The following is a 24,651-nucleotide window of genomic DNA, read 5'->3' on the forward strand; positions in this document are numbered from 1 at the left end:
TCTGCGCGCTGCAAACGGTCTATTCTACCTCGTACTGGACTGTACACACCGCAAAATATCCTGCACGAGAACTCTGAGGATTATAGACCAAAGGCCAGCAAGAGAACGGAGACAAGCCAACCAACAACTTCGACGCTACGCTTCTGAATCGCACCGAAGAGGAAGAAGAAGTAGAAGTAGAAGTAGAAGTAAAAGTAAAACGTTGCTACGAGCGATTGTTGCGAAGCTTGGGAAAAAATAGTACGCGAGTTGGAGAGAGGCGGAGTGTGAGGAAGGAAAATGGCCACCTGCGTTAAAGCATTCGTAGGATTCGTAGTGAGCCTCGGATCTACGTAGTGCCACTCGTTTCACGTGAAAAACGTACAAACTCGTGAGTACCGTAGTAGAATTTACTACATTCTATGCTGTCCTCTTTCAACAGCAGCTGCAGCGAAAATTCATGCAGGGACAAACCAGGGCTGGCTGGCTGTCTGCAGGATCGCGCAACAACACATTTTGTACGTCTACTTCCGTCCGATGCATTCTCTCAAATCCCATGCACACCGCAGCGAATGTCGATTTCGTCTTCTCCGCAACGCGTATCGGTGAAAAAACCGTTGCCAGTTTTCCTATTTGACCATCGTCGAATCGAACGGAGTTGTAAGGTAGTAAACAAAGAAACGATTATAACGACGAAGCGTACTCGCGAGGTTTGCTGGGCATGGCCCTGAAATTCTTACGATTAGCGGTATTGTCGTGCATAGGTACGACAAAGACGCGTTTACGGTAGGTAGGCATAGTCGGATGTATGGATGGATGGCGGTGTGTAGGGGTGGGCAGGAAATTTGACCGGGTCTTTTATTTAAGAGGAGTGTAAGGACCAAGGCCCGGTCGAGCGGTCCCTCTCCGCCACTCGTGGTTCTCTCGAGAGATCCAAACACTCGAATAGAGCAAAGCAAAGCAAGGCGAGCCAAGCTGCTAGTAGAAAGAGAGAGTAGGAAAAGAGAATAAAAAAGAATGTCGGAGAAGGAGGAGGAGAAAAAGAGAGGAGAACAAAACTGAGAAACGGAACGGCGCTCTCGCTGAGCGGACTGTAGGAATGGTGGACGGATGGCGGTGGTACGGAGTGTTGTGGTACGTATACCTCGAACGACTCGAACGGCCGGCTTAACAGTAACGCGAAGAGCGACTACCTGCTGAAAATGTACGTTGAAAACCTGATTTAAACTTCGCTCTAAGCTAGTTTTATCGTTAGAAGCCGACTACTGGCACGGCGAGAAGGAAAATTTGCCACTCCGAGTTATCAGCCTCTCGTCTTCGATGTTGGCTGTTGTTAATAATTTAAAGGGTGGTTAAAATGTCGCCTCCTCGTGTGCCATGGGAGAGAGGAATCGTCGCGTTACTGCACACGTTGCACTTCGTTGCTAAACCTGCGGACGACAAGATTCGTTGCACTGACCACAGACCAAGAAACATCGTAACGATTGTCCGGAAATTTATCAGTGTTTACAGTACCCGCTGCATGCACACAATACAGACTAATTGTAAATAAAGAAAAGACTGTCCAAACACCTTAGAAAAATGTAAACCTATCGCTGTTTCTCTAAGATTAAAACGCGTGATCCATAATGATCAATTCTGAGGATACATATTTGTGAAACTAACTACTGTATAAAGATGGTAGATAGTCACAAAAATCGTTGACCATTCCACGCGGCGTGATGTATATTGTATTACAACATGTATATATGTATCGCTTATCGCGCGATCAGAGGAGAAACGGATAAATGCAATGCGATAACGATAATAGTAGAGATTTGAATCGATTCCGAGTAAAACGAATTTCCGGGACCTTGAACGGATTACTCGATACATCATCGCCGTCGCCCTGGAATAAATTAATCAAAACGACGATGATTGTACGCTCTGTTAAGTATGCGTAATCCGTTAATGTAATTCGTGAAGCCCGACACTGAGTTGTGATTCCTCTGTGCCCGTTTCTTGATTCTGATTCTCTCATTCTCTCTCTCTCTCTCTCTCTACCACCGTTTGACTCAACGATGATTGCGTCAATTGGCCGACTTGGAGAGCGCCGTTAGCGATGCATCAGCACGAAGAATAATAATACACGGGACGATAAACAATGTACTTCGGAATGCCAACGAATCAGAGAATTAAGGGCTGCACGGAAAAACCACGCAGCTGTTCTCTCCCGAGTATAAAGAGTGGGTATATTCTCTTTCTGTCTCTTTCTCTCGCATTGGGGCCCCGTTTGCAGCATTAACCTTAAGTATGTAAGCGCATGCGGCAGACATGACGTTCGTATACCTATGCCTGTAACCGTAACGAACAAGGAGAGTCTAATTCCGTAAGCAAACATTCCGTAAGAGAGACAGACCAGAGGTATCGGTTTATTATTTCCATCTCTCGCCGCGAGAAAGGTTATGGAAAGTGGTGGTGGAATATTACGAGAGACACGATTGTTCCTTGGTCACGTGAAAGGCCCAACGCACATTCGTGATGCGGCGTGCCAGACCGTGGATACTCTGCATTACACGCACGGCGGAGTAAAAATGGTCGACGTCCGTCGGATTAGTCACGGTGAACCGTTGGTTCCCGAGAAAAAGATAAATCCGAGTTTAAAAAGGTGAAACGAACGGCGCGGGTGACGCGGCTGGTTTCACAACTCCGGACCCGAACGAGCGAAGAACGGGCCCCGATCCGGCCCTGCGCCGAGATATAGCGCACCTACAACGGTCGGACGGCGACCTCAACTCTCTTCTTTGTCCCAGCTCCGGGTCTCTCGGGGTTTACCTTATTGTCTCGATTTATTTCCAGAGGAGCGGCGAGCGTGCCCCGAAAATTGAAAATATCATCTCGGGCTGGAATCGTCGTTTCGAAGGCGAGAAAATATGACTAACGAAAATAAACGGTTACTTGAATACGAACGCCCGACGTGAGAAAATGCCGAGCTAATTACTCCCGGATTCATTCGCAACGCGAAGAAAGGAGGATGTTTCGAACACCGTCGGGCCTAAGCCCTCCCCCCCCCTTCTCTGCCGTGGTTAGATTCGTTATGCTAATTAATTAATCCACCAGCTTTCGACGCTGTAACCACTTTTCGAACGTGTTTTGTCGTTAGCGTAACATCTCGGCAAATCGAACCGCTCGTATCGCGGTGAGATACGACGACTATCGCAACCGTTAACTGTTCCCAAGATTTGAAAAAGGAACGACGCGAAGTACGCCGCGTCGGTGGGTGGGGTACCTGCTCGCACCTTTGTTGCAACGAAGAAAAAGAATAAGAATAACGCGCTGCGGTCCCTCGCGACGTTCTTACGACAAGAATTCAAATTCCCATTAACTCCTGTAGCGTTCGTAAGGATAATTGTTATCACCACAGAGTTACCGCGTGTATTCCTCTATTCTCTTTATTCCCTAACACTTTTTCACGGCGTTCAAAAGCCGGCCCTCCTCCATCTCCCCACCGTCGCCGTTGCTTCGTCAAAGCGGTTTCAACGACTCGGCTTCTCGCATCACCGTGTTTCCCACGTTAAAAACAAGCGGTCGCAACGTCGTCGTCGTTCTAATCAACGATTGAAATAAATCAATTCCACTGAATTCCTCGAGGCGAACGACGACGACGACGCCGTCTCTCGGCACAAAGCCGTGGGCCTTAGGCCCAGATCCACACGCCTCGACGCTCCGACGCAACACACACGCACGCACACGTACACACGCGTACACACGGAGAAGGACCCCGAGTGTACGGTTCACTCACCTAGCGTTCCGCGCAGGAGTAACACTAACAATACGAGCACGAGGGGCCTCGCCCGTCGGGCAACAGCCGTCCCATCGTAGGCCGGTGTCCTCCTGGGCCTTGTCGCCTCTCGCATTTCGCCGCCGTCGTAGCAGTCCCGTCGCACAGTAGTCACGCACCGCGTAAGCATCGTCTCACCGCACACGATTCACTACTCCAGGTATTCTCTTCCCGAATCCCTGTAGCCCTCCTCGCACTATTCCTCGCCTTTATATTTCACCTTTGTACAACGTCGATCAAATTCAAGTCGCCGCCGATTACGACGATGCCGAACGGCCGCCGGCTCCCATCCTGGACACGAGGAGATTATTCACACAAGCACTTTATGACGCCGATCAATCCGAGCTTCGTTAAATCGCCTCCCGCTCGCCCTATCGCCAAGACTCGAGTCGCAAGCCCAACTGACTGACTGACTGACTCGCCCGCTCCTCTACCGCCACTTCCTCGCTCCACGGACACCGCGTCTCTCGACCTCACTCCTCACCCCCCCCTCCCTTGCCGCCCGCCAACACGGCACACCGCGCGACAACTACTTGTTGAGTTTCCCAGGGGCGGAAATAGCCGGCGTCGGGCCCCCTTCCTTCCGTAATTTTCGCGTTCGCGCGAAGCCGAGTGCCTTTTTCTTTGGAGCGTGGAAATTATTACGTCGTCGTTGAACAGCGGCGGCAGTGGGTAGTTAATTAGGTTAAATTAGGTTAACTTTTCCGTGTTCGAGTAACGTCGGACTATCGGCCCCCGACCTTGGGAGAGGATTCCGAAAGGCGATGATAAGAATTTTAATTGTGAAATTATTTGCTTTTTGTTCTGCTGTACTCTGTACGCACGTGTGGCGGATTGAACTGTGACGTGAATTGCCTCTGCTTCGTGCACGCGTAGTGAATCGTGTTCGTTGCATCCGTGATAGACCGTCCTGAAGCTTTTAACGGCGAAGACGTTGCTTGCAACGGCAGCTTTGTGTTATCGCTCTCTCGCATTCTTTGGAGACGGTTCCGGAACTCGGAGTACCACCTAGTCGAGATACATATTTCGAATAATTATTCGAGGGGGCGTCCTACGCCGACCTTGAAATCGAGTAATTCTTGGTAAAAAGTATCGTGAGTCACGCGGAAACCTGAGCAGAAGTCTTTAATTCTAGGACCGCGTGGTGGAATAATTCTCCCAATGACGCATCCGGTGAAAGCAGTCTCGATTCAATTTCGCGTGTCGTCTTCGAAACGGATGTTATGATATTACGGATGTTTGAAGAACAAAACGAAGAAAGAGAGTTTTATCATTTTGAAAATTCTTATATAACTCTGTCGCTCACTCTCCGCTGCTGTAGAAAATGATCAAAGGACTGGTCCGAAATTGCAATAAGACGGGTTTAATTGCTTGCAGAGTTACTCCCACGAGTTCGTTTCTTCCTAGTCTTTGAAAAGTTTGCCAGGAAACTCGATGTTATTATGTATCTGTAAAACGATGGAAGTAATCTTCCGGCCGTGCAGGTTCTTCGCCCACACTTGAGCCTTGTATTAAACTTGAAGAGAGGAAGGTAATCATAAATAAATGACAAGTTACACGTACTGTGTACCTATTATATGTGTATACCGTCGCACGATGAGTTGATGGCAAAGTTCATTCGCGAGAACTTGTGACGGTAAGAATGGCTCGATATACGTTTGAATGATTCAATAATAATACAGAGATAAGGAAAGAGCGAGAATTATCGAGATTCAATATCAACTTCACAACCTTGTATTTACCGCGATTGAACACGTTTCGCAAACAATGACGTTATCTGGTGTGGGTCAACATAAACGTTAATTGTACACTCACGCATTTGCCTCAAGCTCTGTGCTTTTGCGGGGCAACCGTTTGGACAACGTTAATTATAAATCCGCTTCTCACCTGCGGAACGACTTACGTGAAACACAGGCTTGAAGTGAGGATGTGTCATGACCGGAAGCTACCTCTCGGCTAATGGGAACGGTAAATCGTAAATGCACTCTAATTATCGACGAATGACAAGTGAATGCGCGTACGAACACTCGAGACTGCTGTGAGAAGCCGAAAATTTAGTTCATTCGCCTCGTGTATCAAGTACTTGTATCAATGAGCCGTACTCTCGATTGCAAGTAGCGAACGTGTAATACGTGAATCAGATTCGGACGTACGCAATTAGCTTTTCTTGCCTTGTTCTCGGTTACTGAAAGCGTGTAGGCATATCACTGCAGTGACGACGGTAAATGGGGTGTCATTCGTGAGTGTAGGTTCACATATGGATGTACGTGAGTACATTTTGTGTACAGTGTACGTACAATAAAGAGAAATGTATGGGCCCTGGGCGATAAGTCCATCTCTCTGACTATTCGGAACTGTGTTTTACGTTTTTCGGATTATAACACGACCGGAAATTCGTCGAAGGTAACCTGAACTTTGACCAGATTATACACGCAAGTTGAAAAAGGTAAGCTAGATAAGGCTGTGATTATTTTCCGATATAGCCTATATTTCTCAGAAAAAGAAATAAGAAAATGAGGGTACGTTCAGGTTTTCGAAAACAGGTCTTGTCTATTATTCATCGGTCAGAGATTCGGCGATAACTATAGGTATGCAAAAATGAGGATAGGTAAATTTTTCAGTAGAATTACTCGGCCTTGCAATGTTTCAGTCTACGATCGTTGGCCCTGATATCGCTTAGGTTAATTAGGGTCTCTTGCTCGTCAGAAATAAAACTGCCTATACGCACACACATACATACACCTACAACGATCGACGGAGGGGTGAAAATTTCAACGGGCAAAAAACTGTGAAAGCATAAAAAAAAAAAAAACGCACGCTTCTTTTTGGTAATAACTGAAGCATTAGTGTAACTTGGTCGTACAAGTCGGTCGTACAAAATTGAATTTTTCGCCGACAGCAATTAATACGCAAACGCGATGTGCGACTGTGCGTCAAATCGGTATTTTAGCCCATTTGTCAAATCGAGCCCACGCCGGTCCCCTCAAAACAATTTAACTTTTCCTCCGAGCGCGCAGGGTAATTTTGTAACATTCGGGCATAGCCGTGGTGTGTAATTACGCGCTCAGGCCTTTACATTCTACCGTCGTTCAATTGACGCGTCGTCGTCATTTGGCCGGCGCTCGCCGCCGTTGGTCGATAGAAATAGTACGTATACAGTATACGCCTATCAACGTGACATAAGTTGTGTATACCACCTATATGTATACGCCGGAATGCGACGGCAGAGATAAGAAATTAATAAATTGGGCTTGGCGCTAAGCCTAGCGACTCGTGACACGCTTTGCTCAACGGCTCCGGTAGTTGCGGTTAGGCCAGGCGCTCCAAGGCTGACCACTCGCTGATTATTACCACTGGCCGTTGCTGAGTCGTAAGATTGACAAAAAATAATCGATTATTTTGTCTCACAATCGGTATTTTTGTTTCTTACTCCCATGAACGACGCAATCCAATATCAATTTATGTGATTCAAGCATCAATTATAATCATTGTCTTACTTATTAAGTACACCTATTTGATACAATAAGTGAAGGATAAATGAATATTTTTACCTGAAATTGAAAAATATTTTCAATGAAATTATAAACTATCTGTCTACGATCAATATTTTCCGGCTGGAACCATAGATTCAAGATGGCGGCTGAAGCTACTGCAGAATCTGTTCGGAATTCTGAATTTAAATTACCAATAATCCGCCCCAACGATTAGAAAAAGATGATGGTGATGTAAAAAAAATGGCAATTTCAGGCGTTCTTTTGTGTACACAACGACTGTGCTAGATATCCTTCTTCGCATTTGGATCAATAATTCAATTACAGAAACAAACGGATATTGTCAGATAATTTAGATTACACACAAGCTCTTGACACTCTTTCGTCTGACGGGCCTCGTGGTGTGAGCACTTTCGTTATCACCCAAGATTAAGATGATTTATAAGATTAAATTAGGTTTCTAAGGGTTTATTTCACCAAGTTATATACCGACGTTCAGAACTTTTCTACACGCGGCTGTAACAGCCCCCAGGCTGACTATAATAAAACAGTAAACTCTGCATAATTATATAAATTATAGCGCGTTACGGTGATTAAAAACATTGTTTGTTTTTTCTTCATCTTCTCGCACGTGTTTTGTCCCCTCTTTTCTTTCCTCCTTTCTCGGCGACCTTTCATCACGACGATCAGCTGAGTGTCAAGTTCAGGTTTCAAAACTTTCGAGACCCGGGCTCCAGGCCAAAATTCTATAAGCGATACCTTATAGCCGCCATCTGATCGCGGCTTATCGTTTTCCCATTTGAATACGAGACGCGTGAAACCCCGACACGGTTGATTTTTATCCAGTTTAACTTTGGGATGAAAAGAAAATTGCACAAACTTCTCACGCGAAGCAACGCACGATATTCAATCTCGATAACAAAAACAACAGGCGGGAAGTAACGAAAATAACCCCGATGTTTCTTCTGTACATACGAATACTGATATTTCGACTTTCGATCTCTACCAATAAATCTTTATCGGCCTATGGATTCAAAAAACAAAGAATCAGTCTCGCAGATGTTATTGCAAGCTTACCGTTAAAACGCGTGCCAATCAAAATCCAATTCAATGCAACATCCAGCGATGCCGTCCTTTCGGAATCGCTTTGAACTGTAGAATTACCCCGAAACGGCGGTCAGATCCATTTTCATTTGCATAATACGCGCCGCAACCGCATCCAGTGACAGCGGCTATTTACTCGAGCATTGACGCATGCTGGGACATAGGTCCATGTATACCTAGGTATAAAATGTGTTCCCATGAGATCGAGTCCTGCCCGCCCCCGCATGTACCGATTTCGCATTACCGGCAGACGTATATGTATTTACCTATATCGCACATAGGTATAGGTACCGGCCGTTTACAAAGCCATGAATCGGCTTTATCGCTCCACATAGCGACCTAAACTCGGTTGGCCGTTCAAATGCCGGACGAACACCGTGACAATAATCTCTCAGGTCCAGTGAGTGAATTTCGACCGAATTTGCGCCAGCAGACGGAAATGGAATGCGCACGTGTCAGGGTTTTTTTTTTCTGCCTCCCCGCAAGTTGAGTGCTTGCAGCTTCTTCTTCGTCTTCTTCTTCTTCCTCCTCATCTTCATTTCGGTGCAGCGTGAGAGTTCGGAAAAGCAACCGTACAGCTGAAATTGAAAAAAGTGTCGGACCGTGCACGGTTTACGTTCGTAAAGACAGAGGCGGCGGAAGCGATAACTCCGAGTCGGGAATTCATGCAGATGTAATTACATTTTATTACCTCCGCCGCGTTGTCCTCTTAAAGGCAACAGATTACAGAAATAAGGTTTCGCGTTAATTATACGCTTGGCAAAGCCCGCGGAGCACACGTTCATGGGATGTTTTAGTTGATTGAGATTTAGTACGACCGAAAGTATTCCACGTGGACGAGTATATACGAGGAGGAGTGTCGGTAAGCCCCCCGTAAAACTGGCGTCTACTGTGAAGCTCTGCCTCGTATTTATACAATCAGTATAAACCTGCCGAAAGGTATACGGTGCCGGGAGTTCCGTACCTTGGCGTTAATCAATTAACGAAAGGTAACTTATCCCTTCTTTCTCAAACTTCGAGTTCTGGTCGTTTACTTCAGTCACCGCGTTCTTGCGGGCATCGAAAGGGGTTCGCAGGAAATTTCTACACATCCCGCACAGAGCTGGACGATTTCGGAATCCCTCAAGTTTGCCCCGTAAAACAAGCACTCTTCTCTCTGTTGAAATATTGGGGAAGGAAAAATTCTACTTTACTTCTGGTGCTTAATTAGCGCGCAATTTACAAAAACGCGACGGGGAACGAAAGAACGAGTTGTCTGCAGAGCGTGCAAAATACACAACGAATGTTAACTCGACATTATTTTACAGGCTGTGTTTATCCGTCAAAGCGTTGCGAATTTTTTTCGAAAAAATTGCAAGAACTTCACATTGACAGCGGATACAAGTTATTCCGCTGTACGCAATTTCGTGCAAAATTATGTTATATGCGCTCTGCGTTTATTGACCTGTCAAACCACCCTGAAGCAGCTGCGGAACTTGGACGGGTCAAAATCTAGGCTTAGGAGGATTGGCCCCGATTTTGCGAAGCCCTGTAGAATCCGAATTCGCATAACCTGCCAGTTATTGTTATCGATGGATCACACCGATGTCCCTATCCTTCCTACATCCGCAGGCCACTTTGCTCCAGGGAGCGCTCGCAAGCTCGGACATATTTCGACCTCAAGGGAAAATCCGGGAAATCGCTGCCCAACTCTCGCGGTCAGGCACATCTCGAGTACTTAATCGCGGAACGAATCATCTTCAATAACGCGGAGAAACGATTTGTAACACCGATGGAATAATCCAGTGTTTAAATGCTGCGTATAAGACAGATTTAACACCATTTAACCAGAGAAGATAATTTTTGTCCAGCAATAAACTCGGTTGCTGGTACGATGCGGATTTGCACGCATATAAAAACGTGTATTTCGAATTAGCGTTAATGGAAATACACTGATAAATCGAGCGCAGCGATTTCCCATCTCGAAGATACATACATATATATATAACCGTAGTTTTTATCCAACAGATACACCGACGCAACGACTTTGCGCAGGTATAAGTATACGCTCGTACAACATAAACATACACCAACGTACCTATATATCAATTATTCTGAGCGTATAGAAAATAACGCGTGCAAATGAAAGGAAAACAGTAATTCATATATAGAGGATATCGGCCGCGTGCATGCACAGCTTCGATTCCACAGCGAGCTTCGCCATTATTCAAATTGATGCAAATTTAATATTGTATACCTTGTTACAGTCCGGCGATATATTTGCTTACTTTTGCCGTGGTATAGACGGCGCTAAAAAGCGCGAAGAAAGAAGCTGCAGGCGTTGAGAATTCATCGTCGCGATTTTATACATTCTGACTTGCGATAAGCTCGCGATAGAAATTATTAATCGACTTATTTCTATTGGAAGAAAAAGAACTCGGCCTCACCGATGTCTGGCTAAATTATTTCTCGTCTTATTTCAAACCAGACTGTACAAATCCGAGCTATCCTCGTATCAATATCCACCACGCTTACTTCGGAATACCGAACACACTCTCTTACACGTACTGCATGCCTGCTGATATTTCATATAATCCGATATACGCGTTCGAATCTACGGTATCTTGCTCGCCTTCGATATTCCATTCGATGCACACGCGGCGTTGTCCTTGCGCAGGATAATGCCGAGTACTTAATTGCCCTACGTTGTGCAAAATTCCCCCTGATACGTTTTTATACACTTTTCAAAGAGTTCTTTTCTTCAATGCAAATAATACGCAGCTGTTTTACCTCGTGCGGTACGATTCGACGGAGATAATATGAAAATCCATATTCCATCGGGCTACGCAAAGCCCTACAACAAAGTTTTAGCACGCATTAAATTATGAAGGTTCCACCAACTAAAGCAGCTGCTTCTTAGCGGGGACAAAATGGATATTCGGTATTCTTCTTTAGCTATTTTAGGTGGGCACTTTTTCTCTCGCGCCTCCGCACGAAAAACGATTTGATGAGACGAAAAGATACGGTTTAGGTGCTTTTTTAATTCTTGCAGAGGTATACTTAATATTAGCCAATTAGCCTAACGAGGTCACGCTTCTGACTGTACGTGATGTTTTCAAGAGTCATTTTAAACGGTAATTTGTCAGGCAGGAAACGTCACCCTTGAACCTTCGTATAAAGGAGCAACAGCTCATGTTTAGGAAACTGGGAGAATTGCCTGCATAGGAATCTTCTCCGCTGCGAGGCAATGAAACTTTGAACTCATTCAAGAATGGATTTCGGAGGAAATCCTGCTAATATCGTGTCGATTGTTTAATTCCTCCATCACCGCGGATCCCGGATTTCTCTAACAAAGTTTATCCCGCTGCCTGCAAGCAGTCGAGAAGAGATCCTCGCATTTCGCTGAGAAACTTTTAGGGAGTAATTTAAATTTGGGAACGATACGCGATAATCACTTTTTGGCCCCGGCTATTAATTTCAATTTTGCTAACGAAGAGCCGCGTATATAATATAAATACGCAATGCATATTCGTAGGTACATTCTACGTATTAAGATATTCCTACACCCTGTTATTCAGAAACCAGAATTATAAATAGAATTGAAAATTAATACACGTTAATTGTAATACGTGCTCGCATTCGATACCTTGCGCGTTAATATAATGAGAAATGGGTAGAGGATATACGATATGCGGAAAATCAGGTAAGTCGCAGTTTCGCAACAGCCGATTCTAGACGATGCGGGGGTAAATTAATACAAGGAAAGTTCGTTCCGCCTAAAGATAGACGGCAACGCGTATAGAATTACAGCCGGTATGCCGCAGGAGACGAAACAATTTTGTTTTTCTTACGGTAAAATTTAACGTTCTGCTTTTACATGCAAAACGTCAGTCTTCCCTGGAAGAGGACAAGACTTTTTCCTTTCTCTTTTCTTATATTTTATTTTCACGTCATGTCCCGTAGTACATTTTCTATACGGATATCGCAAACTGTGATCGACGTACGAAACTTCTCTGTTTTTCGTGCCAGTTCTGATTGTGAGCTTTCTTTTCCCTCTCCGCCTCGCCGACTGCACGCTCGACCTTCTCTCTCTTCCTCCTCGCTCTTCACCACCCTCCTGGGAATAAACGCGAAAATGAAATATTGGATTTTCCGCCCCACAATGGAGACACGAACACATTGCATACGCCGCGTATTATCGGAGCCTGTTTATTTATTTATCAATTGATGAATAGACGCTTTCGCTGACAGGTAATTGACGTGCCGGGTATTTCCAAAGGGATTTTTTAATTTCCTTTGCCCGCTAATTCAATTATATTCAGCCCGAAAACAAGCGTTTCAAAAAGCCTCTGTTGTAATTAGTAACTGCACGAAACGACGCACCTATTGTTTTATCCCACCCTTGCATTAATTATCATTCAAAATTATTATCTCGCTTCAAAGCCTGCATAGCTGATATTGCGATACACGGTAAAACACGATAAATAAAATTTTACACTAGCTTATTATGCGAAGCAAAATTTTATAGAGATCAAATATTATCAACTAAATTCTAAATCTGCACCGTAATTCATGACGTAAAGATAAAACGCATTTTACACGCAGTTGTAAGGCTTGGTATATTACGTATTTTCAAATCATAAAAATTATCGCGCTCGCCGTACGGCGGCGCCACTTTAGACCGACCGATATAGCAGACGAAAAAACAAAAATCGATCGCTGGGACGCGCCGGCTGAGATAAACGTCAAATTCGCACAGAGCGCGATGTTTATCGTTACGAAAGAGATAGACAGTGAAAATATAAGCAAATTATGTCGCACGTGCCTGAGAGAAGACGGAGAGAAAATGGTCTGTCTATTCGTCGGGCCGGCCGGCTCGTCCCTCGCTGCAAAACTGCGATCTCTGTCCTGCTTGGAGGTTATGATCCCATGCTTTTCTTTGCTATTTTGACAAGCCGATCAGAATAGAACCGAATTTGTAACACAATCTGTAAATCATGATTGAAGGTATGGCAGGGCGACGGTCTACCAGAGAAAATGTGCGATCGGTGCGTTACCAGGGCTGAGTCTGCGCTGCTCTATAGGGAACAATGTCGCGCTGCGGATATTGCACTTAGACAAGCCGCCGACAAGGTATCGATCAGGAAAAATTGAGGAATTTGACCATAGTTTAATAATTATATACAGCATCCGCAAGCTGAAGGCGCAAAACTTTTACAAATCCATGCTATATTAGCAAATTGCATTACGACCCAGCATTATTTAATGAAGTCGTTTCAACCTAATCTCCTTCATCTTCTTAATGTTTCTAATCCATAAATTTATGACGCAGGTGTCAGGATTAACCTCATACTCTACAGTGGCTGGCTGCAAGTTGTATCAACAGAACCAGGGTTACATACCGAACGAAACTTATCGCAAGATATTGAAATGCGTCGAATGCAGCGCAGTTTTTGTAAATTACGAAGAGTTGTGCGCGCACAATAGATTGCACGTCTCTTCGGTCCACAACACAACTCCTGTGCAGCACATGCACATAGTCGAGCCTCGGAATACATATTTCAACATGAATAATCTAAATGGTAATTTGGCTGCGGACGATGGAAACGGTGTGTCTTCTATACTGAGATCCAACTTAATGCATGTGACACCGGTCGACGACGAGGAGCCGAGTAGAGCAGCGTGCGCCTTGCACTGTTCTCTTTGTAATCACACTTTCACAAACAGGACTCAATTAATCAGTCACAACTTTACTCACAGCTCTGACAACATCGATATGTCTTCTGGCGATAATACAAACATAGAAGTTAGCGAAGATTCGAACCAAATTGCACAGAACTTGAGCTACGATAGAACGGTAAATCAAACGGCTGACAATTCGATACAAAATTTATCCTTCTCCAGACAGGTTGTAGACGGTTCTAGGAAACTTGGGAATATCGATTTTTCCAGCAGTGAACCACTCGTCGATGTACAAGAGAACGCAGAACGAGTGGGGAACTCATCGATGTGCGGATCTTTTCAATGTCTTGACGCTGGAACGATTCCACTTCCTGAAAATCTCGTATTTTCTGGTAAAATATCTGAAAACGAGAAAGTGAACTCGATGCCTAAGTATAAAAAGCACAAGTGCCTTTTGTGCCCAAAGTCCTTTGCACAGAAGTCAAAATTGTTGACTCATCAGTTGTCTCACACCGGTCTGAGACCCTTCAAGTGTTCGATATGTGAAAAAGCTTACACCTCCAAGAGTAAATTGAATGCCCATGTAAGATTGCACACAAAGACGAACGTGCATGTGTGCACGATATGTAGCAAAGCATTTGCTTTTGCTTCTTATCTGGAGGATCATTTGAGGACTCACAAATTTGGTACGGAAAAGGTGAACCCTGAAAAGGCAGGACCGTTTGAGTGCAACGTCTGCAAGAAGAAGTTTCGTTTTCTCAAAAACTTCAAGGCTCACTTACGTCTTCATACGGGCGAGAATTTATTCCAGTGCGAGTATTGCGACAAGCGTTTCAGTCAAAAGTACAACTTGAAAGTACATCTGGAATCGCACAAAGATCTGAAACCACATAAGTGCGAATTTTGCGAAAAAAGCTTCAATCAACACGGTAACTTGGTGGAGCATTTGAGAATTCACAAAAAACTCAAGCCTTACAAGTGCGATTTATGTGCCAAATCTTTTTCGCAATCGAGTCACCTGAAAAATCATAAAGCATCCCACAACACCGAAAGAGATCATTCCTGCAGATTATGCGGGAAGAAATTTAAACTGTCTAGTCATCTCAAGAGGCATTTGGACCTGCACAGTGGTAGGAAATCGTTCAAGTGTGGCGAGTGCAATCAGATGTTTTCCCAAGCGTTCAGTCTAAAGAGACACTTGAAGAGACACGCCGAAACTCATATCTGAACTCCAGAAAAAGACTAGTAAATACATGCAACGCGACTGTTTTACCGAATCAATCGAATACTGTGATTAATATATTATAAGCCGTGGCAATATATCTGTATATGTTTTTTTTTTTCTTATCTTCATTATTTTTAATTGTACATATACACGCAATTATGGAAGTTACTTATGTATTACATTTAGCATATCTGTAAAGTATCGATTGTTATTAAGTCAGTCTCTTCGGAGGTTCGGACACTTTATGTTTTTATTTTTATTAAACACGCTACCAGCACATCTTGTAATTATTGATAATTCCATAGACGTATAATTTTAATCGTTACGCACGTCGCCTTTAGTCATTTGTTTCTGAGGGATCGAAATATTAATTGAACGCTGCATTTCTTATCAAAGAGAATGTATTAATAACTATACGCGCTTCGCGTAATATTACTTGCTTCGCGAAGTCTTGTGTAAATATTAAACTCAACCAACGACGGGAATAAACATTGATTACTGATAACAGTATCGAAATATATTTTCCCTCCGTTAAATCTACGACGACCAGCATTACTCGTTTATAGTATATTCTGTATTCGTGTGGTTCGACGACGTGATGTATGCGCGTGTCGCGTTATCGCCGACGACAGTGTTCGAATTCCCTTTATTTTTCCGACATAAATATCCGAAAGAGCGTAAAATAAACTGATGAAATTTTCGTCTTCGGTTGACAATCGATTTCTAGTACTGGTCGTAGGTTTGACATCGAACTTGTGTGTTTGTTATATTAAAAAGCACGATAAAAATATTGACTTCAGAACCCACCACGTATTTTCCTGATTGTTGAGAAAGAAAAAAAACATGGCAAAGTAAATATCGTAGGTACGTTATTTGCTCATTCAAGTAATTGGAAAGCGATAAAGCGAATGAAAATAAGAGAGATCGATAAAAAAAAATTACGTACACCGTATTTTTCCGATCATAATGTATAAATACAGACACAGGTTGATGATATCTCTGTTAAAAAGATTAACAATATGCCATGAAGTAAACTTATACTTGAAAAATTCCGTTGAATTGACGCAGTTGAGCCGCATACAACGTCGTACGTTTCGCTGGATAGCAACTTACCTTAATAACTGAGTAAGGTAGAGGTCAGAATGTGGATTCCTTCTCTTAATTGATCCTCAGTTATCGTCAGAGGAGGTGATATGCGAATTATTTGCCCATGCGCTGGTCTGCTCAACAATCCAGCATCTCTGAGCCTCAAGCAGACGTCCCATCCGTCGGCGATCTCTATAAATTTATCAATTAATTAGATACAATTATACAAGATTGAAAAATGTTAGATGATTGTGTCCAATACCTAAACAAAGCGCGGAAAGCAGAGGGGAATAATTAATCACATAAAAATACTATAATTAGATGATTAAAATTTCGCCCGCACGCTGTGAGATTATAAAATCGTATTCCTAGTTAATCTTAATTTTCTACCCGCAGATAAGATTGATCGACTCGGTTATTTGTGCGTACAACACACGTTAATTCTAATTCTGGTCGCGTTGGTATAGGATTGAGGGTTCAAACCCTATATCTAACACTTGGTTCTTCCGAAAGATTTAATTTCTATCAGAGAATGAATCACGATAAATTGCATTGGTTCGAGCGCGAACATCTGCCGATTAGTCAGAGGTCCGACAATTTCGAGGGTGTGCAGGGATTTCCACAGATTCACCGGCTAGGCTGCGTGATGTAGGAGAAGAAAATACGAAAATGCTTTCGCCAACTTGAAACTATATCTCGCTCGACGATGCGTGTACAGGCGGAAAAATTATAGGCTGTTATAGGTATAATAATAACGCACTACGCGTGCGGACGTGTATTTTCCGCCTCGCTGGAGAAAGAAGAAGCGCGTAAAAGTTTTTCTTTCGGAGGGGGAAGATGAAGGATGGAGGATGGAGGATGGTTTATTAAGTATGACGCACCCTTGTTGACGAGAACCCCAGCGAGAAGCCCTCGGCCTCGAATTTCTCTGGCGATGTCTTTGGGCAATTTTTCCAGCTCCACCCTCAAGATTTTCCCCAAATTCTTGGCGTTCTCAGCGAGCTTTTCTTCCTCCAGAATTTTTACCGCCTCCAGGTCAACGGCGGCGCCGATTGGATTTCCGGCAAAAGTACTTCCGTGCGATCCGGTCTCAAATCCAAAGACAATCTGTAAACGGTTAAATACACCGAGATGAAAAATCGTTATTCTATCCCACAGGTAAATTGTTTCTCACTTTCCTAGTTTTTACGTAATAATAACGAGTAGCATGCCTTCACCCGCATAAATAAAAAAATCGCGTGCCAACTTTCTTTCGCCTTAACACAGGTGTAAATTCATATTCGCGAAAGTGTATAAGCGCAACAGTCAAATATGTATAAATATGTCAGAATCAATGACTGTTTATGTTTTACCCCCTTTTATAATAACGGCATGCACACTGTGCTAAGGAGAAAGGAGTTTAAATCACCAAATGCGACTCCGAATTGCGAATATTAACTCCGTTAAAAAAACAAAGGAAAGAAAGTTCATCAAATAGTTCATCTTTTTTTTTTAATCTTTTCATAAAATTTTTCATTCTCTGGGACGGCAACGACTTTATACTGAATTTTATCACAGCCTTACGGGTGGAGAAGAAAGGGAGGTATCAGATTTTGTCGGAGTTCTTTGCGTGAATTTTTTTTGTAGGTATAACATAGAAATCAATGTTCCAATGGCATTAAAAGTTGAGACTCGTGATGCAGAACGTCGTTGATAATAAGTTTCGATTGACAGCTGTGAGATTCTTCTGCCTATACGTACACCAGACAATAAATGTAATCCCAATGGACAGGGGAGGGCAGCCGTCAAACCAATTTTCAAATCGTTTTAAAACACTCCCCGTCTACCGAGCGACCGCATGATTGATATGCAGAAGTTAGAAAAAGAGACATACATTGTTCGAAAAATCTTCAGCTACGTTATTTTTCCCAATAATGGCGAACACCGATCCAACAACATCCCTACTATTTATTATAACGACGAATCTGAGGAAATTCAAAACATTAACTTATACACCAGCAATGTGAAATTTCCTGAATATTATTCAGAAAATTTTCGGAGACTTGATCAGCGATCAAAATGAGCCCATAAACGTTAGAGTCGAACCACAAACACCCGAGATTTCACTAATTTTGAACGTTCAAATTGTTAACATCTTGGCTTGTGTTATTCGAATTTGTAAACGGCTTTTTCACTCTTTCAAACTTTTAATGCGAATGAAAAGGACAAAATCAATAGGCAGCTCACCGTCGGAACGATGACACCGGCTTCGCCTTGGATCGGCTCCATCATAAACGCACAGATATTCGGATCCGTTTTGAATTTCGACTCGAGAGCTTTCAAGTCATCGTAAGGCACAGTGTCGAATAATGGCATGAAGGGACCGAAGTCGGTGAAGCAGTTCGGATCGGTAGACGACGAAACTGCGGCTAATGATCTGCCCCAAAAGTTGTATCTTCTTCGTTCTGTAAGCCCATCGCCTTGCCAACTTCAACGCCGTGTCTCCGGCCTCGACTCCTGCATCGATACAAATTTTTTTGTTAGCAGCTTGTAAACCGCACATTTATTAAATTGGAATTACCATTGTCAAGCGTTTCACTGACAAGGAAGGTATCCCAGGTCGATATCTCCAATTTGATTTCGTTTGTAATATGTTATTGTAGACTAAACGATAAGCGGTATCTATTTTTTTTATCTACCATTAAACAATTTAAGGGAGTGAAACCACCCTCCAAAGTAAGGCGTGTCAAGGGATGATTTGGAAATTTTTTTGTCTGCTTCTGTTTAATAGAAGAAATTTAATTTTTCATTTCTCGTTATGAGATACCTATTCCAGTTGGATTGGTCAAAAATATTATGTTCTTGCGGTTGAAACTGCCAAAGCGCCCTTGACGTAGCTTACTTTGAGGTCATGGTTTCACCCCCCTAAAAGTGTTTAATGGCAGCTTCAAAAAAATTGCGTGTCGCTTAGATTTTAGTCTACTATAACATAGTACAAAAGAAATGAAATCGGAGAGATCGACCTGAGATACCTTCCTTGTGAGAGCTGCGTCGAATGTCTATTCGATTCTTCACCTGTATTCATTGGAATGAAACGGTCCCAGCCAAAAAGATTGGTCAAATACTCAGATAGGACACCCAAGGGTTCAGTATAGTACGCCCTGGAGGTGTGAGTCAGTTTTTCAGCCTGATCACGCATCGTTTTTACGAGTCGAGGGTGGCAGTGTCCTTGACTGACGGCCGCGAAACCGGCCAAGAAGTCGAGGTACTTTTTACCCTCGACATCCCAGAGGAAGACGCCTTGTCCTCGTGTCAGAACGACCGGAAGTGGCTTGAAATGTCGACCTCCGAATCGATCCTCCCGATCGATGATCTCCTGGGCAGTCAATAAACGCTTGACTTCAGGCTTCTGAACGATGGAAGCTACTCTCTGCCTTATCGGAGTTTGCATTCTTTTTTCAGCAGAAGAGGAAGGATAAAAATGATCAATCTTCCCGCGGGGGCAATTTCTTCTTTACGTAGGTATCCAACTTCGGGTGGATCAAGTTGCTGCAGAACTTTCCTCGACACTGTGACTTTAGGGGGTGAAATTCACATCCAGAAACGAGGGACGAAAATAACTTCTAAATAGTTGCGCGTAACGCGAGTTTCTGTTAATCTTTGATGAAGCCGAGGCTTGACGCGTTAATTTATACCAGCGAGAAGATAGCTGTGTAATCTTTTGGATCATACGACTGCACCAACATCGCGGCATATCTGCAAACTGTAAGAATTGCAACGTTTTACAGACTGTATGGTTTTATGCATTTCAACTGATGTATCTAACATGTACTACACATGAGCTCAGGATTTATCACACACCGAATTAGGCAAACTGTAAATAATTCTGTATTCGTGTATTGACGTCTGGACGATTAACGTCGTTGTCACTCGACAGACGCCACAATTGTTGTTAGCACTCGTTCTCAGTTCAGCAAATAATAGGCAGCTTCAAAACACCGGGGATAAACTTTTATCGCTGTGAGTACGCGTAAGTTTGTTGTTACTTGAAAGTGAATTTTTATTCTCTTGGACACGAGACTAAGGTCGACAGATAATTTGATCGGGAATATTGTTTTTTTCACTACCGTATTACCAATCATCAATTATGTTTCTCAATGTGATAATGCACCAATTATGAAATTTTCTTTTCAAAATATATATCACGAAAAGTAAAGTAATGAACTAAATCTATAAATATTCTTCAAAGTTTTTGTACATATCAACTTTCTATGAATCATTCTCAGGACTTTCATGCGTAATATGATACTTTAAATACAACCATTACACAATTTGAAAATGTACAATTTTCAATATTTTCGAACGGTTATTTCAGTATTGATATTTATATCGATAATATATAAGTCGAGGTGAGACATCAAATCAAATATTGAGTCGTCAAAATCGATCGCAGTAAAAAAAATTATTATAAAATTGTAGTATTTCATTAATGTACAAACCACATGCACGCATATACATATACCTACATTTGCATGAATTGAATAAGTTAAATATTATAATTCAGTCGTTCGAGCGAGTATATTGTATAAATCGAAGTTGTATTATTTCTGATATTGGTTGATCACTTTGGATATAATACCGATCGATTCCTCGAGTTGTTCTTCGTTTATAACCAGCGGTGGAGCCAGCCTGATTATTTGACGATGTGTGGGTTTAGCAAGAAGTCCTTCGTCGCGGAATTTCAAGCAAATCTCCATCGCGTCAAAACCTGCAGGGTAAAAAATAATTACATTAAATGCGTAATCCTATTATTCTGACATCCAAATTATTCTACTGATCGCATCCACCGTTTCGTGACTGGCGAATTACCATCGGCGACAACGATCGCGTTGAGCAATCCCTTCCCGCGGACCAGCTTGACGATTTCTTTCGGCAGCTCGCCCAGCTTCTTTCTCAGTATTTCACCCAGCCTCTGGGCGTTTTCGGCTAGTTTTTCATCCTCCAGTACCTGAAGCGCAGCCATGGCGATCCTACAACCCAAAGGATTACCGCCGTAGGTCGATCCGTGCTCACCGGGTTTAATAGTGAGCATTACTTGGTCGTCGGCGAGAACTCCGGATACCGGGTAAAATCCCCCGGACAACGCTTTTCCCAAGATAACGATGTCCGGTCGCACTCCCTCGTGATCGACCGCCAATCGCTTGCCGGTCCTCGCCAGACCGGTCTGAACCTCATCGGCGATCCAGAGCACGTTGTGTTTCGTGCAAAGCTCCCTGACACTCTTCAGGTAGCCTTCCTGTGAAGAAACAATAGCACGATGATCGACTCCAGTCGCCTTTTTAATCTGCACTGAAAATCGGCAGTGAATGTCGACCGTTAAAGGATCTTCACCTGGGGAACGACGACACCAGCCTCTCCCTGGATCGGCTCCACCATAAAAGCGCACACGTTGGGATCGGCTAAAGCCTCGTCCAGGGCCTTCAGGTCGTCGTAGGGGATCACCTGGAACCCGGGCATGTACGGACCGAAGCCTTTATAGCTGCTCGGGTCCGTGCTGGACGAAATCGCGCTCATGGTCCTGCCCCAAAAATTCCCCTCGGCGAATACGATCTTCGCTGAATTCTCGGGAATTCCTTTGTTGGAGTAACCCCATTTCCGGGCCAACTTGCAGGCTGTCTCTCCACCCTCCACTCCCGTGTTCATTGGCAACCATTTGTCGTACCTGCAAGAGAAAAACGTGTCGATGTTCAACCCTATTCCTTAGTTATAGGTCAAAGTAGTAGCGTCCGCAAAGCACTGATCGAATTCTCCGATCGGGAATTGGATTCTTAAGATACCCGTGCAGATAATCAGCTTGTGTTCATAACCCGTACAACATCGCATGATAAAGAGCGATGTAGTAATAAAACATTTGGTCGTCAAGTGAGATAAGACTGACGTATAATAATCCAAACAGATAAAGTTCAGAGTCAGGAATTCGCAACCGATTGACCCCTTTCAATCGTATAAGTAACATGACCCTATATGTTTACTGTTTAGTACGCGTGTAATCAAAAAATTAATGGCCACTATTTTCGTAATATTTGAAAATATTACAATCGCTGCCCAATTTGCCAATCTCGCTTCACTAAAGCGGACTTCCAACAGCGATAAAACTTCGAGTGGGGTGATTCGATTCACACATTATACCCATACTATATACAGCTCGTATCCGCATGTACGAATATCTAAATTATTACCGCGAGTATCACAGTCGAGCACGTGCTATGAGCACATATTTAAAATCCGTTACACACGTGCCGGTAAGCTGCTTGTCTTACACATCATATTATTCGATTATCGATGTAGAAGAGCGCAAAATTCTCGCCGAATCATTACCCGAATAGGTTCGTGATGTATTCCTCAAATTCACCCAACGCGTCTGAGTAAAATGCGCGAGATGTGAGGGTCAGAATTTTTGCCTGCTCGACCATCGCCTTGTAGATCTTGGGGTGACAATGTCCCTGGTTGACGGCTGAATAGGCGCTTAAAAAATCGTAGTATCGTTTCCCTTCGACGTCCCACATGCAAATCCCTTCCGCTTTCGTAAGGGCGACGGGCAACGGCGCGTAGTTATGGGCCCCGTGCTTGGATTCCCGTTTGAAAACCTCCTGCGAACTGACGCCCCTCGAACACTGCTGAAGACAATCTTTTCTCCCATTTTGCCGACCACCGAAGGTCCGCAGGGCGAATCTGGCCAGGGGTCTCATACTTTTGCTGTATTCATAAAAACGAAAAATATCGGAAATTAGAAATTATGTTACAAAAAATACAATAATGGATTAAAATTGCTGAATATTCATTAACTATCTAACAGCGGCTCGCATTTGTGCTATAATCTTAATCAACAGAAGTCTGCAGTTTACACTTGAGCAAATTTATGTTGCAAATATAACAATTACAATCTATATTAAGTATACGCGTGCTGAGATACTGACTGTGATATCATAGAAAAACACAACGAATGGCCGGGAAGGTTTAATTAAAACTTGATGAACGGTTCTCGAAATATTTCATCGGTACAAAATTAAAATTATCGCTGTGAAAAACACTGAATAATTAATCATGGTGCAACGGATATTAGCACGCTGTGAATTTAAATTCATTCAATTTCTTTATGTCTCGAGTGATTGAACGTTATATTGTTAATGTAGATTAGATACTCACCGTCGGTATAAAGTTTCGAAGTGGAGTGTAAAGACGTTTTTATAAACCGAACTGCATGCGAACACAACCAAACGTTATTCTCCACCTGCCGAAATGAAACTGAGAGTCGTGCGGTGGCGAATGCACGTTATATGGTCCAAGAACCTCCGGGGTCTTGCTGTAATAAGGATGGAAGTGGAAAGACTCCGCAGCTGCCTAGATATGATCAAATACTACTGTCATCCGTATCCTAAATAGATTTGGCCAAAAACAAACATATGAGCACAATACGAAAGCGGATAAAGCGTCATAGCAACGATCAGAAACGGAAAAATTAGATGATACCTTTTTAAAACTGCAGCTGCATCGTGAAGATTAGGATATGTTTTGCAAAATGAGCCCGTCAAGGTTGAATAAATTATTACCAAGGCTCTAGAATCTTGCCTGGTAACTCGCTGTGCCGGCACGCGATTGCAATTCGAAGTTTAACTAATCTTCCTTGACGATTCGCATCAACTGCACGATTATTTTGTACATTCGACGATAATACCGTAGCAGAAAATTTAAGCGCAGGGGAAATTGGAAACAGAGGGGAGATAGAGAATGTATATTGTACAGTGTACAATGTACACTGATTATATACTTATGTATATACGGAGAGAGACAATTCAGTATACACAATAAATATCATCGGTACGATACCAGTGACGAAGAGAATGACTACGTAGCGCGTCGTTATCGATGATCACTTGCCGATAGCGTAATAACATACATGTATCAATATCGCGATATAATGATAAACTTTAGCGGCGCGGGTCAGTCACGCTTTATGGTTAACGGAAAATTCCATTTACCGCCCGAAGATCATACGCGAACTGTAACCTACAGGAGTAGCTTATACATCTTTTAGATTTGTCGACTAATTTCTGTACACACGGTATATACGAATGACCTTTAAGGTTGACAGAATTTTAAACCTTGTATGAGATACGAATAAGTCGGCTATGCTGCAGCGTTATTTGCAGTCCATTCTTCGTTGCTGTTTATTCATGCAATTGCGTCTGGCTTATTATTAATAATATTCATTCTGTCCCTGCTTTGATTTACACCTATGAATACTG

At 43.2% G+C, this 24,651-nt stretch overlaps 3 protein-coding genes and 1 pseudogene across 5 annotated transcripts in view; 1 reads left to right on the plus strand and 3 right to left on the minus strand.

Annotated features, from left to right (window-relative positions):
- The window catches only part of LOC124184558 (DE-cadherin), a 50,311-nt gene extending 46,102 nt beyond the window's left edge, over window positions 1-4,209 (minus strand). For both annotated transcript variants that reach the window (XM_046574388.1, XM_046574387.1), the window contains exon 1: window positions 3,761-4,209. In XM_046574388.1, coding sequence (XP_046430344.1) covers window positions 3,761-3,929 — 169 coding nt within the window. In that variant the 5' untranslated portion in view covers window positions 3,930-4,209. The remainder of the gene's footprint in view (window positions 1-3,760) is intronic.
- Window positions 4,210-13,104: 8,895 nt separating this feature from the next.
- Window positions 13,105-15,423, plus strand: LOC124184857 (zinc finger protein 2 homolog). Its single transcript, XM_046575006.1, has 3 exons — window positions 13,105-13,291; window positions 13,381-13,506; window positions 13,706-15,423. Exons 1-3 carry the CDS (start codon window positions 13,139-13,141, stop codon window positions 15,281-15,283), a joined length of 1,857 nt encoding a protein of 618 aa, XP_046430962.1. The 5' UTR covers window positions 13,105-13,138; the 3' UTR covers window positions 15,284-15,423.
- Window positions 15,424-15,457: 34 nt separating this feature from the next.
- LOC124185577 lies at window positions 15,458-20,078 on the minus strand (annotated as a pseudogene).
- A 148-nt stretch (window positions 20,079-20,226) lies between these two features.
- On the minus strand, window positions 20,227-24,155 carry LOC124184864 (ornithine aminotransferase, mitochondrial-like). 2 transcript variants are annotated; one of them, XM_046575020.1, is made up of 6 exons: window positions 23,876-24,155; window positions 23,552-23,746; window positions 22,724-23,101; window positions 21,737-22,067; window positions 21,215-21,641; window positions 20,227-21,113 (listed from the first exon to the last, which is right to left on the minus strand). In XM_046575020.1, exons 3-6 carry the CDS (start codon window positions 23,092-23,094, stop codon window positions 20,947-20,949), a joined length of 1,296 nt encoding a protein of 431 aa, XP_046430976.1. In that variant the 5' UTR covers window positions 23,095-23,101; window positions 23,552-23,746; window positions 23,876-24,155; the 3' UTR covers window positions 20,227-20,946. The 2 variants fall into 2 exon arrangements, with proteins under 2 accessions (XP_046430976.1, XP_046430975.1); XM_046575019.1 differs by having other exon boundaries at window positions 23,552-23,780.
- Window positions 24,156-24,651: the final 496 nt, after the last annotated feature.

This window comes from Neodiprion fabricii, chromosome 6, assembly GCF_021155785.1.
Source record: "Neodiprion fabricii isolate iyNeoFabr1 chromosome 6, iyNeoFabr1.1, whole genome shotgun sequence".
Classification (NCBI taxonomy): Eukaryota; Metazoa; Arthropoda; class Insecta; order Hymenoptera; family Diprionidae; genus Neodiprion; species Neodiprion fabricii.

Excerpts from the sequence above, each read along its gene's own strand:
- LOC124184864 (XM_046575020.1), bottom strand. The coding sequence starts at position 23,094 with ATGAGACCCCTGGCCAGATTCGCCCTGCGGACCTTCGGTGGTCGGCAA. Across the intron at positions 21,642-21,736 it reads CTGGTGTCGTCGTTCCCCAG|GAAGGCTACCTGAAGAGTGT; the intron begins GTGAAGATCCTT and ends GTTTCTTCACAG. Across the intron at positions 21,114-21,214 it reads CGCGATCGTTGTCGCCGATG|GTTTTGACGCGATGGAGATT; the intron begins GTAATTCGCCAG and ends TTTACCCTGCAG.
- LOC124184857 (XM_046575006.1), top strand. The coding sequence starts at position 13,139 with ATGTTTATCGTTACGAAAGAGATAGACAGTGAAAATATAAGCAAATTA. Across the intron at positions 13,292-13,380 it reads GATCTCTGTCCTGCTTGGAG|GTATGGCAGGGCGACGGTCT; the intron begins GTTATGATCCCA and ends TCATGATTGAAG. Across the intron at positions 13,507-13,705 it reads TTAGACAAGCCGCCGACAAG|GTGTCAGGATTAACCTCATA; the intron begins GTATCGATCAGG and ends TTTATGACGCAG.